Source organism: Poecilia reticulata, linkage group LG2 (genome assembly GCF_000633615.1).
Source record: "Poecilia reticulata strain Guanapo linkage group LG2, Guppy_female_1.0+MT, whole genome shotgun sequence".
Classification (NCBI taxonomy): Eukaryota; Metazoa; Chordata; class Actinopteri; order Cyprinodontiformes; family Poeciliidae; genus Poecilia; species Poecilia reticulata.
The window spans coordinates 24,736,892-24,751,176 of NC_024332.1; the positions used below are offsets into that span (position 1 = coordinate 24,736,892).

A 14,285-nucleotide genomic window follows, 5' to 3' on the forward strand; every position below is an offset into this window, starting at 1 on the left:
GTGTGCGTGATGTTTTTTTGAGTGTGCGTGAGTTTCTTGTAGTGTGTGAGAGACAAAACATAGATTTTGTCCTAAACGGCCCCTCATAACCCTGGACAGGTCGCCAGTCGATTGCAGGGCAACACAGACAAACACACTAAGGAGAATTTAGTGAAAGACTCCAGGCTGGGAATCAAACCCAGGATCTTTGATCTTCTTACTGCGAGGTAACATTCTAACCAACTCCACCACTGTGCAGCCTCTTTTATGCAAGATGCGTGGAMAAATGTTTGAGTTTTTGTTTTTTACTGGTTTAACAGCTACAGTTGTACCAGTGGCCTAAAACAAGAGGCTGGGACACTAAAATATCACRACTTTTTCAGAAAATAAATGTCAAATGATGACTTTCTGGCATAAAATAAATTGTTCATATTTAACTGATTAGAGGCCAGAAGCCTACAAACTTAAAGYCATAACAGAACTTAGTGAAGAGATTGCATCATGTGTGCCGGATGCGTCATGTTGTGTATCCTCAAACATGTTAACACCTTTGATTGCAGTGGCGCCTTGGAGATCAATGCATAGAGGTGTGAACAAACCCGTCTAATGAGGCTCAGCGAGAAGCCATTAGGAACAAGTTGGCTACAAAACGTGTTTACAAAGAAGCATTGTTAACTTCCCTGGATTTGTGCGTGCGTGCGCGCTCGTGTGTGTGTGTGTGTCTGTGTTATGGAGTCGTTAATGGCCAAAGCATAATTTTGATATGTTTTTAAAGTTAACTTCCATTGATAGACATGGATCTATGGCAATGAAAGTTCATGTTGTTTGCTCATTAGGAAAGCTCAACAGTTTAGTTTTATAACCACAACTCAAGCTGCTGGTTCTGAACTGTTTGTAAAATTAAAGTTTGTAGCTGTCACGTAATATTTGTGTAATATTATCTAATGTGTTTCTTTACTCTGACCTAATTATTCATCATTTACAATTTGTGGAGTGGACAATATSAAATTATTTGTTAACAGAGGCATTACAAAGACAAAGAAAGCACTGATTCAGAGATTCAACATTAACAGAGTTTAATCTCTACTATTGTTAGAGCATAAATGTCAGTTTCTAAGGTGGTAAATAAAATAAATCAAACTTAAGCTGTTGGACAATTGAAATGTGGCATCATTAAAATATAACARGAGATTCAACAATAAATATTCATATTATAAGTTAAGGCCTGAGGACAAAACTACAGTTCAGGGAAACTAACTTGCAGCAATGCAGAGTCAATGGGACCTAGATGTTTTTAATTTGATGAAAAGTTTATTTCAGTCATTAGAAACTTAAGATTTGACATCAGGCTAAAAAAAAAAAGACTTCAGACTTAACTTGCATTTATAAAACAAAACTCACATTTAGCTTTATAATTCAGTGATGGGCAATCAAAATGAGATGTCATTTCTGCTTWTGTATTGCTTGACATTTATGTACACACAAATGGAGATTAATTTTAATTTCATTCCACTTTGCACAAATAAAAAAGACGAAAATATCAATAACTAACAAATCCAAGAGATGAGTGGTTAAAATGTTAAATTTAGGTATCTGTGGACTACAAGAGGTGATTCTGAAAGCTGCTTTTTGCCTGAAGTGAGAGATTGAGATGATAATCAGCAGGTTGAGAGTGACGGTCAGTAGAGAGCTCTGGCTGAACCAGAGCTCTCTCAGCATTGCACAGTTCATAAGAAGTTGTGTGTCATTGAAACTTGTTGAATCCATGGCTATTCTCTAAAATTAGCAGTTATAATTTCCCCCCAAAATAATTCATACGTAACCGCTCCTATGTATAAGAGGCTTGTTGCTCCAATGTCTTCTCTGATGGCGGCCATGATGAGTGTATTTCATGTAACTGTTTACATCTGTCGCCGCCATGTTTTTTTAATGACTTATCCCGTCAACAAGCTTAATCACGTGATTTTAACTTTAACACTACAATTCCTAAATTGTGTTTTTTTTTCAACATTAGCAGGATATAGACATTTCTGCACATTTGTAATGGAAAAGCAGATAACGATGCACCMCGTTGTCTTTTGGTTAAATAGATTACACAAAACTGATTTAGTGTAGGTTAGGGCAAACTGTTAATATTATTACATTACTTTATTTGCAGTTCTGAACATGTTTAGGTTTATAGTATTTTTAATCACTTTTTGTCTTGCTAACTTTGATGTTCCTTTCTAGGTGGGCCCCATGTGRGGGAAAGGAGGGCTGATATATGGGTCCCATATGGGTTTGTCTGTGGCCCATGTAGGCCACAGCCTACATGGGCCCTAAATGGACAAACCCATGTGGGCCACCACCATATAGGACCCACGTGGGACCACCGTGGAACCCGCGGACAAACACATATGGGACCCATATGGTCTGCCCTCCTTTTCCTCACATGGGTCCCACCTATGCTGGCACAAATGACAAACTATGCAAAATTAGGCCAGGACATTTAGCGACTACTAGAAGAGTCAATAGCTAATTCCCTTACAGGGGATTTAGCAGCAGCAGGTGGAGGGTGTGAGGAACCTTAATGTAGAGGTTTGCCATATACCTTGATTTTCAAGTTAGTTTATTGGGTTTTCAAGAAAGAGAAGGAAGCAAAACTTTTTTTTACTTTAATCAGTAATTAACAGGGGGTTTTTTTTTTTTTTTTTCAAAAAACCCTCTGATAGGAGGCCCAGGAACCAGCAGGTTGTGTTCCTGAAGATTTCCACAGGCATCAGCCGGAGGCCGACCAGGAAGTCAGACACAGCCAGAGAGAGGATGAAGAAGTTAGTGGGAGTGTGGAGCTGCCTGGATGAACAGAGACAAAAAAAAAAACAAACATCGGACCAAATTGTCAAAGGTTTCATTTGCAGTCTACTGAAATTGAACTGTTTACTCTCTAAAAACGTGTTTTTGCCTGAAATGGGAGACAGAGATGATGATGAGCAAGTTGAGCATCACAGTCAGCAGAGAGATGAACAAAGTTCAGGACGACGCCCTCAGACCAGGCGGGTCTCGGCTTTCTGCAGGAGGTGTTGAGATGTTGTGGAAAGCAGAGTTCGCCTCTGTCCTTGTTCTCCATCTTCGCACGTCCACAGCTCCTCTGATCTGCCAGCGCTGTTGTTCTGCTAATTTAAGGGTTTTTTAATCATCCCTCCCCTTCAGGTAACGTCAGCAGCAAATGTTTGACTCACKCACTTAACGCAACTTCTTTCTCTCCTAGTYAAATAAAAGTTTTGGTAAACAAATTTAAGCCAGGATTTTYCCTTGTCTACTTTTTATARCACAGAGGATAGTTGAAGCTTTGATCAGCTTTTATTTCAAACAAAATACACATTGTACAGACAATTGGAAATTAACCTTARCCCAACTTGCACAAAAAATGGGTAAAATTGAAATGATTTAAAAAACTATTTTCTATTCACTTTCTTGTAATTTAGACCAGATTTTAACCCTTGAATCATTTATKTMTYTTSTTAAATATCAGCTGTTTTCTAGTTGTCAAAGTTGTCGGCCAAGATTTTCTCTCAGCCTGTGTTTTCTACAGAAACAAGACTTAATTCCTTCCTTCTGTGGTACTACTGAAGGAATGATATATATATATATATACACACACACACACACCTGTATATAACTCTGTTACTTTATGTTACTTTGTTGCTGTTACTGTGTTTGCAGCAGAAGATTAATGCATACAAGAGTCCGTTAGTGTGCGTATGTTTTGCAACAGTCAATAAAGCTGAGTTATAAAAGTTAAAACTAAAGCTCGTGCATTCAACAATACCTGCTTTGTATTTTAATGTTTTTGTTACAACCTTTCGTGGGTATAAAAGTCAAATCTGTGTTCAAAAGATTGAATTGAGTAGGAGAAGCTTTTAAATGTCCCGAAAGTCCGATCACAGTCAGACCCCACTCCAGTGCTCTCTGGCTAGTGGGAACATTTACGTTAGCTGACCAGTACCGTAGATGCTGTGGTACTGGTTCAATGAACTCCGTCCTTCTCCATCCGGAAAACCTCAGTCAGAACTGGAAGGTGTTCCCTGTGAGTCCGAATGTGTCCGTTAAGATGAAGGAGGACGGAGTATCGTGTTTGGTACCCTGATGGTTTATYCCGTCGAACGACAGGCTCAACTTCTCCAATTGTCATTCCACAACWGCCGTTCAGCGTGTCTCCTGGGAAGCTGTCCRCCTGGAGAATCCMAATGTCAAATTGTGAAAATCTGGTCACATTGAATCCCCRAGGATGRGCCACTGCTTCGTCWTGGTTAGGTTTCCATCCTGCAGTTTGCTCGCTGTTCCCACATGTTCGATGGGTCTGCGWATGCCAGGTGTAGTTCTAGGTGTCTTTGGAGTGATTTTGACGGGTTCTAGAGAGAAAGGCCTGCCATCAGTATATCTGCTGAAGGTCTCTGAGAAACAGAGACCTTGTCATCAGGACTGGGACCTGCAGCTGCTGTTAACTTACTCACCACTATCAGGGTCTGTCACCTATTCGTTTATTCTCTGCCCACCTCCTCTGCTTGGTGATCMGAGTTTCTTCTGGCCCAGGTGGACGCTACGTTAAATGGGTTCCGTCAGTCTTTTCAGACGAGACTGAACAGTTTTAATTCAGAAAGAGCAGGAAGGTGCAGGGGCAAAGTACGACCCACGTAAGGAGGCCTTAGTCCTCATGGTCACAGATTCAATTCCCTGCCTGGCGACATTTGCCGCATGTCTTCATCCGCTCTCATTACCTTCTTTCCTGTCGGATTACTTTCAAATAAAGGCCACAAGAGCCAACAAGATCTTAAAAATATGTAAAAAAAAATACCAGGAACTTTTACACACGCAAACARGAACTATAATGACCATAGAGAAAACGTCAGAGGGGGTGGTAGTTTTCTGTGTTACTGCTGAATATAGTTTTAAGTGATGGACTGTCTTAATTATTTTGTGTAAGATTCGAACCTTCAGTCTGAAGGCCGTGTGTCGTGGTGCGTTCTGGAAAACCCGTCTCTCTCACTTACATCATTCCTGCAGTCCGCATGCGACAGTCGCTGGATTCTGGGGCGACGTCTTCGTTCTGGTGGTCTCCRGTAGTTGCTCCATTCATCACTGTTGCGATACCCATTGTATTTGTTCCTCCTAACCAGTGATGTATAGTCTCGTCGCTCRTTGGCGGGTCTGGTGTTGAAGTTCCSTCTGGACAACACATAGTGGGTTTTGCTTGGTTCCTTCTGTGCATTCCGTCCATCTTTGCTCGTCATTTTCCTCATAAAACATGATTAAGGCGCGGCTACTTCTGATTGTGGCTATAAGTCACTTATTTGAATTAAAAGGTAAAAAAGGCCAACAATGTGGCTGTCACTAGCCAAACACACAGTCCGACAGAAGCAGCTGCCGGATGCATCAATGCCCTAACACACCTGTATCAAACCGCTGAATTCACTCATCATCAGTCATTCTTCGTAGCAGCAGCCAGTCAATCATGTAATTTAGGTGTCCTGACGAAGAGATGCGTTTAAGGTCTTGTAAACACGTAGTCGGGTCTTGTTGAAATCAAAAATCTCTGCCACATTGCTTAAAAAAATAATTTTGTACACATTGGAATCGGTTTCAGAATAATTTCTATCCGAACAAACCCAGACAAATACACTCCCAACCGTTGTTTTAAATTGACCAAACCCATAGGGGGCAGTGCAACACAAAGCTAAAACCTGTCAGCCAATCAGATTGCTTCAAAACGTCCACGACTTCCAGCTGGGAATTAAATATGGCGCCAGGAGTTTAAGTTTGTGGACAGATATGTAGGTTAAACTGATATTAATTATCTTATTAGAGTATGAAGTTATTAAAACAAGATRATGTTGAGTRGGAATCATGTCAAAGCAAGCATGTGGATATGCCGGCGCATTATTTGTCACAGACACTAAAAAAAGTTACTTTTCTCATYTTACAYTCGCAAACAGAATTTTCTCAGATCCCCACTTCAGTCAGAGCTTTTACCAATTATCACTTTTTGTGATATTAAAYATATAAAACATATAAACTGAACTAGATCAAAAGTTGTAGGTCAGTACCTCTCAAATACTGAACGTGGAAAAACATGCTCTGCGGTTTGTTCTACTCTAGTTGGACTGATATGCAGACTAATAAGCTGAATGATAAAAACTGATGCAGGRGCGAGACACAACCTCAGGCTTATTTTTTTATGCCTTAGACATTGATCATGCCACYGTAGTAGTTYTATTAATTTTGTAGCTAACTCRGCTATWAAAAAAAATCAAACTGGCTGTGAAATTTYGGAGTAAAAGCAGTGTGCAGGTCTGGTGGGGGTAAAAAGTTAGACGATTCTCTGTGGAGCTACTGATATCAACTCTTTACTTAACATGTAGCTTGTTATCTGGATGATGAAACTGTTAGAGATRTTTCCAACCCRAGTAAAACATGTTGGCAGCGATTGCATCACACTAATGTTTGTCTGCATCCTGTCATTGCTGACAKGTTTTTTTCACACCTTTAATTGGAAGCTGAGACGACGCCGTCTGACAGTAATTCATGAAGGTGTGAACTGAACTTCCATCAGGAGAGTTTCACCGGCCGTTCAGAGGCTAAACGGGCTGAACAACACACATACCCCAGTATGTGTGCTGGGGCCCGTGTGTTTGTTTCTGTCTGTAAGTAGATGAATTATACACATTATGYCCAGCTAAGCTTCTTTCAACAAACACTGATCTTTGGAGAGATGAATGTTTGCACCCAGTTTTAATTGGGCTCATTAAGCAAGACACAAAATAAACTTCTCTGGTACTTTTTTGATGTTTCCTCTCAAAATTTAAGGAAGTTTTTTGGCTGGTTTACCAGCCACAAAGCTGGTAAACCAGCTTTAGATATGGTTTACCATATTTAAAGTTGGTAAACCAGCTTTAAATATGCCAGCTCTCGTGCCACACATGAGAGCTGGCCTTCCAGATCAGCAAAGAGTACGAGCGCTTCTCCAAGTACATGCCCAACGTGAAGTGCGCCGTGTTCTTCGGCGGCCTGGCCATCAAGAAGGACGAGTTCTTCTTGAACTCGTCCTTCTTAGCATAGTTAGTAGAAGAAAAAAAAACTATGCTATCGTTTTAATTATTGCAGAATGTTTTAATTTGTGTCATCYGATGATTCGTATGCGAGTTGTCAAATTATTGACATTATTCCCAGAGGAATTCAGAGTTYTTGTCCTCAGATTAAAACAAAGTCACGATCTCAGATAACATCTGAGTTTGTTTTCACAAATTAATCTGTGAAACTTTACATTTGTCATTTTCTCACAGAGTTGCTGATGCTTGTTTGGATAAAACCACTGGATGTTACAAGTACTATCTGCTTCCAGTGACTCAGTGATAACACGCTTCCACATAAAAACAAGATTGTCTCAAATGTTTAATATTGGAAAAAAATGTGACAACAATGTAGAAGAAGGAACTCRTTTGTTTTAGGGCAAATAAATAAACAGAAGTATTTCAAAAGACAGMAAATTACAGCTGTAAAAARATTTTTAAGTGCAATGTTTGAAWGTGTAACACTGATAAAGGCGACAGCASTGTATTAGGAGAACATCCCAGAGAGGTGTAGTGGTTCCCAGCAGCAGATCTCTGTTCATGACTTCGTCTGGACTTTTGTCCGGGACTGGATCCGTGTGCATTTCGGACACCTTTTCCCCAGGAAACAGWCTTTGTGAAAGCAGGTCTTGCACACTGTGAAGACAGAAAACATGTTGCATGTGAATGCACAACCAGGAGTGATTTTAGAAAGAAGTTATGGATTAGACACATCTCAATGAATTGTAAAGCACCRGCAATTAAAATGCGCTGATTGTGTGGCCGATTTAGGGTATAGATTAGAAAAAGTTTTCCAACGTCATGCTTCAGGACTAATGTTTTTTTAGGTTGTGTTAATCATGTGTCCTTGCTTACCTGGACATCGCTGGCATTTGTCTTTCTGAAAAGGAAAGATGATGTCCTTCGCTCGACAGAACTCGCAGATGAAGCCTCGGCCTCTACACAGCTGCGGGGAAGAGGTTAGAGAAAATATCAGAGTTTGATTTGAGCCCAACACTGTAACCGTCATTTCATTCTTCACACTGAAGGCAAGAGCAACAGCACTGGTGTCCAGATGGACTGACTGACTGAACCGTCGTCCAGAGTGCAGGTCGGTAGGACCAACCTCACAGTTGTCAACATGCTCCATGGCGGCGCTGAGCAGCGCTCGGGCCTGCGCCACCAGCTGGCCCTTCTTCACTCTGTAGAGGTCTTCCATGGAGAAGAGCAGAGGCTCGTCCAGCAGGTGAGCAGGAAGCGGCTCAAACTCGGCCAACACCCTGCAGCAGAAACACAGCATCACGTCAAAACCCGCTTCAGTTTACAGGGAGCCAACGTTTCAGCTGAAACCACACATTGAGCTACTATGATCAGGTTCTCAGTATCACACATATGAGATTCAAGTTATTTTGGTTTGAGCTTCGATGAAGTGATTCTACTTTGCGTCACTTTTGCTGCCTGATTGCTTCTTCAAAATAAAAAAAGCAATAAACCAGGAAGTGCATCTTCCTGAAGCAAAAATAAACTCCTCCATCTGAAATTACTAACTTAAAAACTCATAAAAGATCCGTAAAGTCAATTTGTTCAAAGTAACCACAAAAATGTGTAAAACTCCATATTTCTGTTAATTTCACATTAAAATKAAATTATAACAATGACAGCAGWACTGGTATCTTTTTCACTTTCATATATCACTTAACAAAACCTCTCACCAACACACATATATGCTTTTGTTGTWCATTATAYTTGTTAAAATCAGATTTGTTTTAAATTAACGCTGTTTGTAGAARCCCCAAAATAAATTCAAACTAAGAAAAGATAAAAGTCTTAATAACTAAATTATCATTCTATGGCCACAGCATTCTTTCCAAAAATATTAACATCTGCTGAAAAAGAAAACTATAAATGTATTATTGTACATTCCTTTGATTTTTATATATTTCTCTAATTTTATTCCTTWGTTTAGTTTTGTTTATAATTCTGAATACATTTCTGTGCTTTTATTTGGAATAGGGCTGTTAAAAAAAAAGACTAGACTTAAAAAAATAAACTATTGTGYGTCTCATGAGCCTTTACACACTCAAAAACAAAAGTAAAAGTTTTATTCATTGTGCAAAGAAACAAAARAAATGAATAGAAGCTCAAARGTTTGCGATTCAGTTGACTTGAGGGAAACAAATGACATTTTATATACGTGATGGAAAAATGTTTGTGTTTATCTAGAACCACAGCACCTACAGCCACYATCCACACTTTTTTAGGCCTGTATTTTGGAAAAGGAAGACATATTTTTGAGAGAGGAGTGAAAGAAGTCATCTAAACATGAGACGCCAACATCAAACAGAGTCGGTTCCCTCTTCTCTCATCTCGGCCGGACAATCCGTCTTCAGCCACTCACAGCTTGAGTCGTATAAATCATAGACTTGCTTTACGTATGTCCATATCAAACCTTTCAGATAATCTGCAGGCTTTCASCAGCTTCCTGATCCCGATCAGCTGCTCCCTCAGCTCCTGAGGGGACAGATTAAGACAGAAGGCGGCTCATTTTTTTTTTATGTGTTGCGTCTCCCAGCATTTGTGCGATWCATAAATATGTATGTACGTTAACTAAAGCCAAAACGACTCACCCTGAACCTGTCCAGGTCTTTCACTTTGCTCCACAGAGMCTTTCCCACGGAGCTGAGGTCAAACAGAGGCTGAGACCAGATCGAGTCCAGCAGCTGCTTGGAGAAGTCGCTCACAGAGAACCTGCAATGTTCAGACCAACGTAACGGTTTTTAAAACACAGAAAATCTCAAAGAAATTTGAGTTCTTTGCCAACCGGGTTTTCACAAACTACACATATTTTTAAAACGCTGATCATTGTACCACTTCTTTATATCAGACGTTTGCCATTTGGGGGGAAGAAATTTATTTTATGTAATTTCATGGTTTCATTTTAATAGTTAAGTTTCTACCTGCATTGGGATGTTTAGAAGCTTYGGGCTTGTTACCTTATAAAAAATAAGAGCTGATCGACTCAAACAGATCAGAACCACAGTCSTTAGAAAAATGCTTTCATACAAAACATTCAGAACATGATTTGTATTCAGATGTATTACAATAATAGATTATTGGCAATTTTAAGCATATATTTTTTTGTACTTTCTACCCGTCGACTGAAAAGATTACGAAACTGGAGAGTAGTAGGAAAACGTAGCAGAGTGGCATAGCGAAAGGGGAAAAAGTTACATTTTTATCAAAAAGTGAAAACACCAGTGGTTTTTTGTAGCAATATTAAAATATAACGCTTTAGGTGTAACTTTTAATTATTATTTTTTCAATTAGATAAAATTYAGTAAAACATTCAAGTCCCATCGCTCCAACAATATTAATAAATGCTTCTTCTAGAATCACAAATGTCTGATATATCATCAGCAAAAGCTGCCAGTCATTTCAGTACTTTGGCTGTGATGCATTGTTATTATTAATGCTTGTTTGTTTGTTTACCTGCTAAAGTCCCAGTTGGACAGAACTCGACCCGGAATGACCGCCTCTGATCCACTGTGGCAACAGTCACAGAAATATCTGTCAAAGAAAATCAGAAATAATTAACAATGACATCATAGTAATAATGATAATAAAATACTTTGATAACATCTTTCACGTACCTTCCCAGATATTCACAGTGCCGCAGTTTTTTGATGTATCCTGGAAGCAGAAGAAGAACTCGGACTCAGTTTTCTACCAATAAACTTGAACATTCGTTAGCGCCAAGTCAGGCTTTGATTTTAGTTCACTGCAGCTGCTGAATCTGAATCGGTGCCACATATAAAAAGCTACATACTGATAACCATAACGGTCCAGTCCTATAGTTTCTGTAATTATTATTATTATACATTTTTATTTTTTGGAGTTTAATGAAAACCTGKTGTATGAGATTTTGCAGTATTAGAGCACCACATTTCTGGTTAAATTAAAGTCATAATGTCATATAATTTGGTAATGTAAATATAAGCAGTTATTATGAGTTATTATGATCACATGGTTGTTTTGAGTTTCTTATTATGAAGCAGGAAAAGTAGTGGTTGCTGTGTTGACAGTAGGGTAAATGTTAGTCTGGCTGGATAAACAACCTTCAGTTAGAAAAAGGTCCAACTTGTTAAGATATTTAAATCCAGATATTCAGATAATAAATGACACATAAAAGACAATCTACAAGCTAACACTGTGTTCAGCTCCTAGCTAAACGTTAGCTGCAAACAAGGAGGACGTTAGCCTCTTATCTRTGCTAAAGCTAAAGGCAGTTTGATCAAACATGAAGTGGATGATTGTATGGAGTGTGAAAATAATTAYGAGACCTTTGATCTATTTGTAAAACAAGAAACACAGGTATTTGTGACACATTAGCATTAGCTTAATATCTGCAGAATATGATCTAGTCTAAGCTGGAATTAATTATTCCTCACATGTTTTATGGATTGGTGAAWCTTCTGCTCTATTTGTAAAATAAATTAATAGTGAGTCTTAGTTTTCCTCAAATTGCTAAAATCTTGTTCTTGTTTCATGAATTATACTTCGTGAGCTTGATGCATTGTTACTACACGTGTGTGTATCACAGTTAATTGTTCCCTCATTGTCCCTCAAACATAAATCCCCAAAATGTAAATGTCTGAACTGGTTGTCGTCGACACTCACTGGGCTCCACCTCCGTCCCACAGCCCGCACACAGGTAGTGTTGTAGSGCTACCACCTCACTCCGTCTAGAACAGGAAATAAAAAGGTTATTTAACATCCAATCACATTTCCCTGATGGTTTGTTTTTGTTTTTGGCATTTTCTGTCTGCTCAGAAGGGGTCATGACCTTTGTTGTGGCTGGACAGAGAAAATGATCTGGAAACTGGGCGGTGCCCAGTTAAGGGTTCCCCTCATCCTGGTCCTGAGTCGGATCTCCTCCGTCAGGCTCCCAGTCTTTACCTCCACACCTCCAGTACCTGGTAACTAATGGAGACCAATGGAAGAGGGTTCATGGTTTATTTATAATCCCATTATAACAACTAAGGTTTTCAAGCAGAAACTCATGGGCTACGACGTAACAAACCCATTCCAACACAAACTGGAAACAAAATAACTAAACACAAATCAATAGAGACTCTAAGCATAGATGATGGAATTCGGAACATGAAAGAAAGATTGGTGTTTTTACACTTCATAGTCCGGTAGACCCGGTTCCAATGTGGACCAAATTTACAACATTTGTTACATTCTCTGCTGCSGTGGTTCGCTTTCACACTGCTCTGTGTCAAACTAACTGAAACACCTGTTCCCCTCCTTGCCTATGGTGGCGTTGCACCAAGAACCACTGAAGGAARCGACACAACTTCCTTCTTCTCGAAACGTAAACGAATTACAGTTTGGCTAAAGCGGACTAAACAGGGCTGGTGTGTAAATCTTCATTTAGCCAAATTTTGATGCTCATGGTCGGTTTGCAAGAAAAAAAACAAACAAACTTTTCGGCTCTGCTAAGTTTTCACCTCTTGCAGTGAGCTGCGGAGGCTTTGTCGTCCTCGCCGATGCCCGTGGGAAGGAAGCCACTTCCTTTTGAACTCCAGCACCAGCTGCTGGGCCAGCCACTCTGCACTGCTGGCCAAACACCACATAGTTAATACACATTCAGAAACACTCAGTGGGTCAAATGTATGCTGTGGATTGAGCGGTAGAGGAAGAAAATGTCTTACTTTCCAATCAAATCTGGTGGCATTGTGCCGACCCCACAGTCTGAAATTGAAGCACATGATTCTTTATTCATAAAACAAGAGTAAAAAGATGAACCGACATGTAACAGGGACTTATGTTGATTCTCTATGCTTTGGTTTTATATTTAAGATGTTTGCATGTTGGTTCCGTCTGAAAACTGATCATCAGATCAGATTAATTTATTGCAAATTTACATCCTGCTGCGGTTCCTGTTTCTGCTCATTTTAAGGAAATAAGAGCATCGATATCTGATCACTCTATATGACAGGGAACTGCGTTGTGCAGCAGCCTGCGACGTGAGCCATCATCTAGAAATAAAAATATTTAACACTTTGAAACTGCTTGTCATGGCCTTCTGAGCTCCAAAACCCAAAGTTATTCCAAGAAAACTGGTTGTGAGTGGTTTGTTTCTGGAACACACTTCTGACCTGATTAATATATGATGTTTACTTTTTTAGCAAAAGTACAAACAGAACAACAACTAAAGGTCTCTTTCAACCYAGACGTAAACAAAAGTGTGTTCCTGTGAATCTTACAAGTTCAAAAGGTGGTTAATTTTTTAAATATTTTTATTTTTACAAAACCTGTCGTCACACCACAAGACATTTGAGACAAAAAAAAACATCTCCACCACACCCACCGGTTTGTTCTTAATTTCTTACATTAATAGGAAGGTCTAAAAGTTCCCAAAGAAAGCATAACAATACCAAACACAAAAATTATTGGCAGATTTTGGTCCTAAGCTAAAGTAAGTATATTCTGTCTAAATAAATAAAAACATTGATGGGATTAATGATTTACAAAAAAAATCTGATACATGAGCATTTCCTACAAAACTGAGCAATCAAAACCAGTTCTGTCTCGCTGATGGTTAATAAGCATAATACACATTCACACTGTTTATGGATTCCTAATGGATTCATCAAGTCTTAGTTGGAGTCGGTGGAACAGGTTGTTCCCAAACTCTTTTCCCTGGTTATGATGTAACTTTTCAGGGTAGCCAAAGTTTGGAATAAAGTCATAAAAAATCTCCTCAGCTGCCGTTTTGCCTGATTTGTTCTTAGTTGCATAGGCTTGTGCAAAGCGAGTAAAATGATCAACCAGAACCAGAATGCACTCAYAACCRCCTCTGCTTGGTTCAARGTGCAAATAATCTACAGCAATGAGCTCCAAAGGGCTGCTGGTTGTTATTGAGCCCATTGTTGCTTCTGAAGCTTATTTGGTTGTTTCTGCTTGACACAACTGCACTGATGAATGACATCATCTTCAATGTCATTTTGCATAAAAGACCAATAAAACCTCTCTGGCAAGATGGAGGACTTTGTCAGCACCACCATGTCCCATATCATCATGTAGCGTTTTTAACACTGTTTGCTTCAGTTAACTGGGTAAAACTAGCTGTTTTCTGCGTTCAGTCCGTCTGTACAACACTTCCCTGTCCAATGTTAGTCTTTTCCACTCATTTACCAGCCTGCGTGTCTCTCG

The 14,285-nt window shown here is 39.4% G+C and overlaps 2 protein-coding genes across 3 annotated transcripts in view; both read right to left on the minus strand.

Moving 5' to 3' along the window:
- LOC108166978 (trace amine-associated receptor 4-like) overlaps positions 1-3,615 on the minus strand; it is a 5,758-nt gene extending 2,143 nt beyond the window's left edge. The window contains 4 exon segments of the mRNA XM_017309199.1: positions 2,291-2,297; positions 2,681-2,811; positions 2,921-2,980; positions 2,982-3,615. Of these exon segments, the coding sequence (XP_017164688.1) occupies positions 2,291-2,297; positions 2,681-2,811; positions 2,921-2,980; positions 2,982-3,085 (302 nt within the window). The 5' untranslated portion in view covers positions 3,086-3,615.
- A 3,774-nt stretch (positions 3,616-7,389) lies between these two features.
- On the minus strand, positions 7,390-13,057 carry rubcnl (rubicon like autophagy enhancer). Of its 2 annotated transcripts, none has more exons than XM_008436984.2 (11): positions 12,782-13,057; positions 12,578-12,683; positions 11,908-12,044; positions 11,742-11,806; positions 10,715-10,754; positions 10,554-10,631; positions 9,692-9,812; positions 9,514-9,575; positions 8,191-8,344; positions 7,941-8,031; positions 7,390-7,721 (listed from the first exon to the last, which is right to left on the minus strand). In XM_008436984.2, exons 1-11 carry the CDS (start codon positions 12,850-12,852, stop codon positions 7,624-7,626), a joined length of 1,023 nt encoding a protein of 340 aa, XP_008435206.2. In that variant the 5' UTR covers positions 12,853-13,057; the 3' UTR covers positions 7,390-7,623. The 2 variants fall into 2 exon arrangements, with proteins under 2 accessions (XP_008435206.2, XP_017165191.1); XM_017309702.1 differs by having other exon boundaries at positions 12,578-12,686.
- Positions 13,058-14,285: the final 1,228 nt, after the last annotated feature.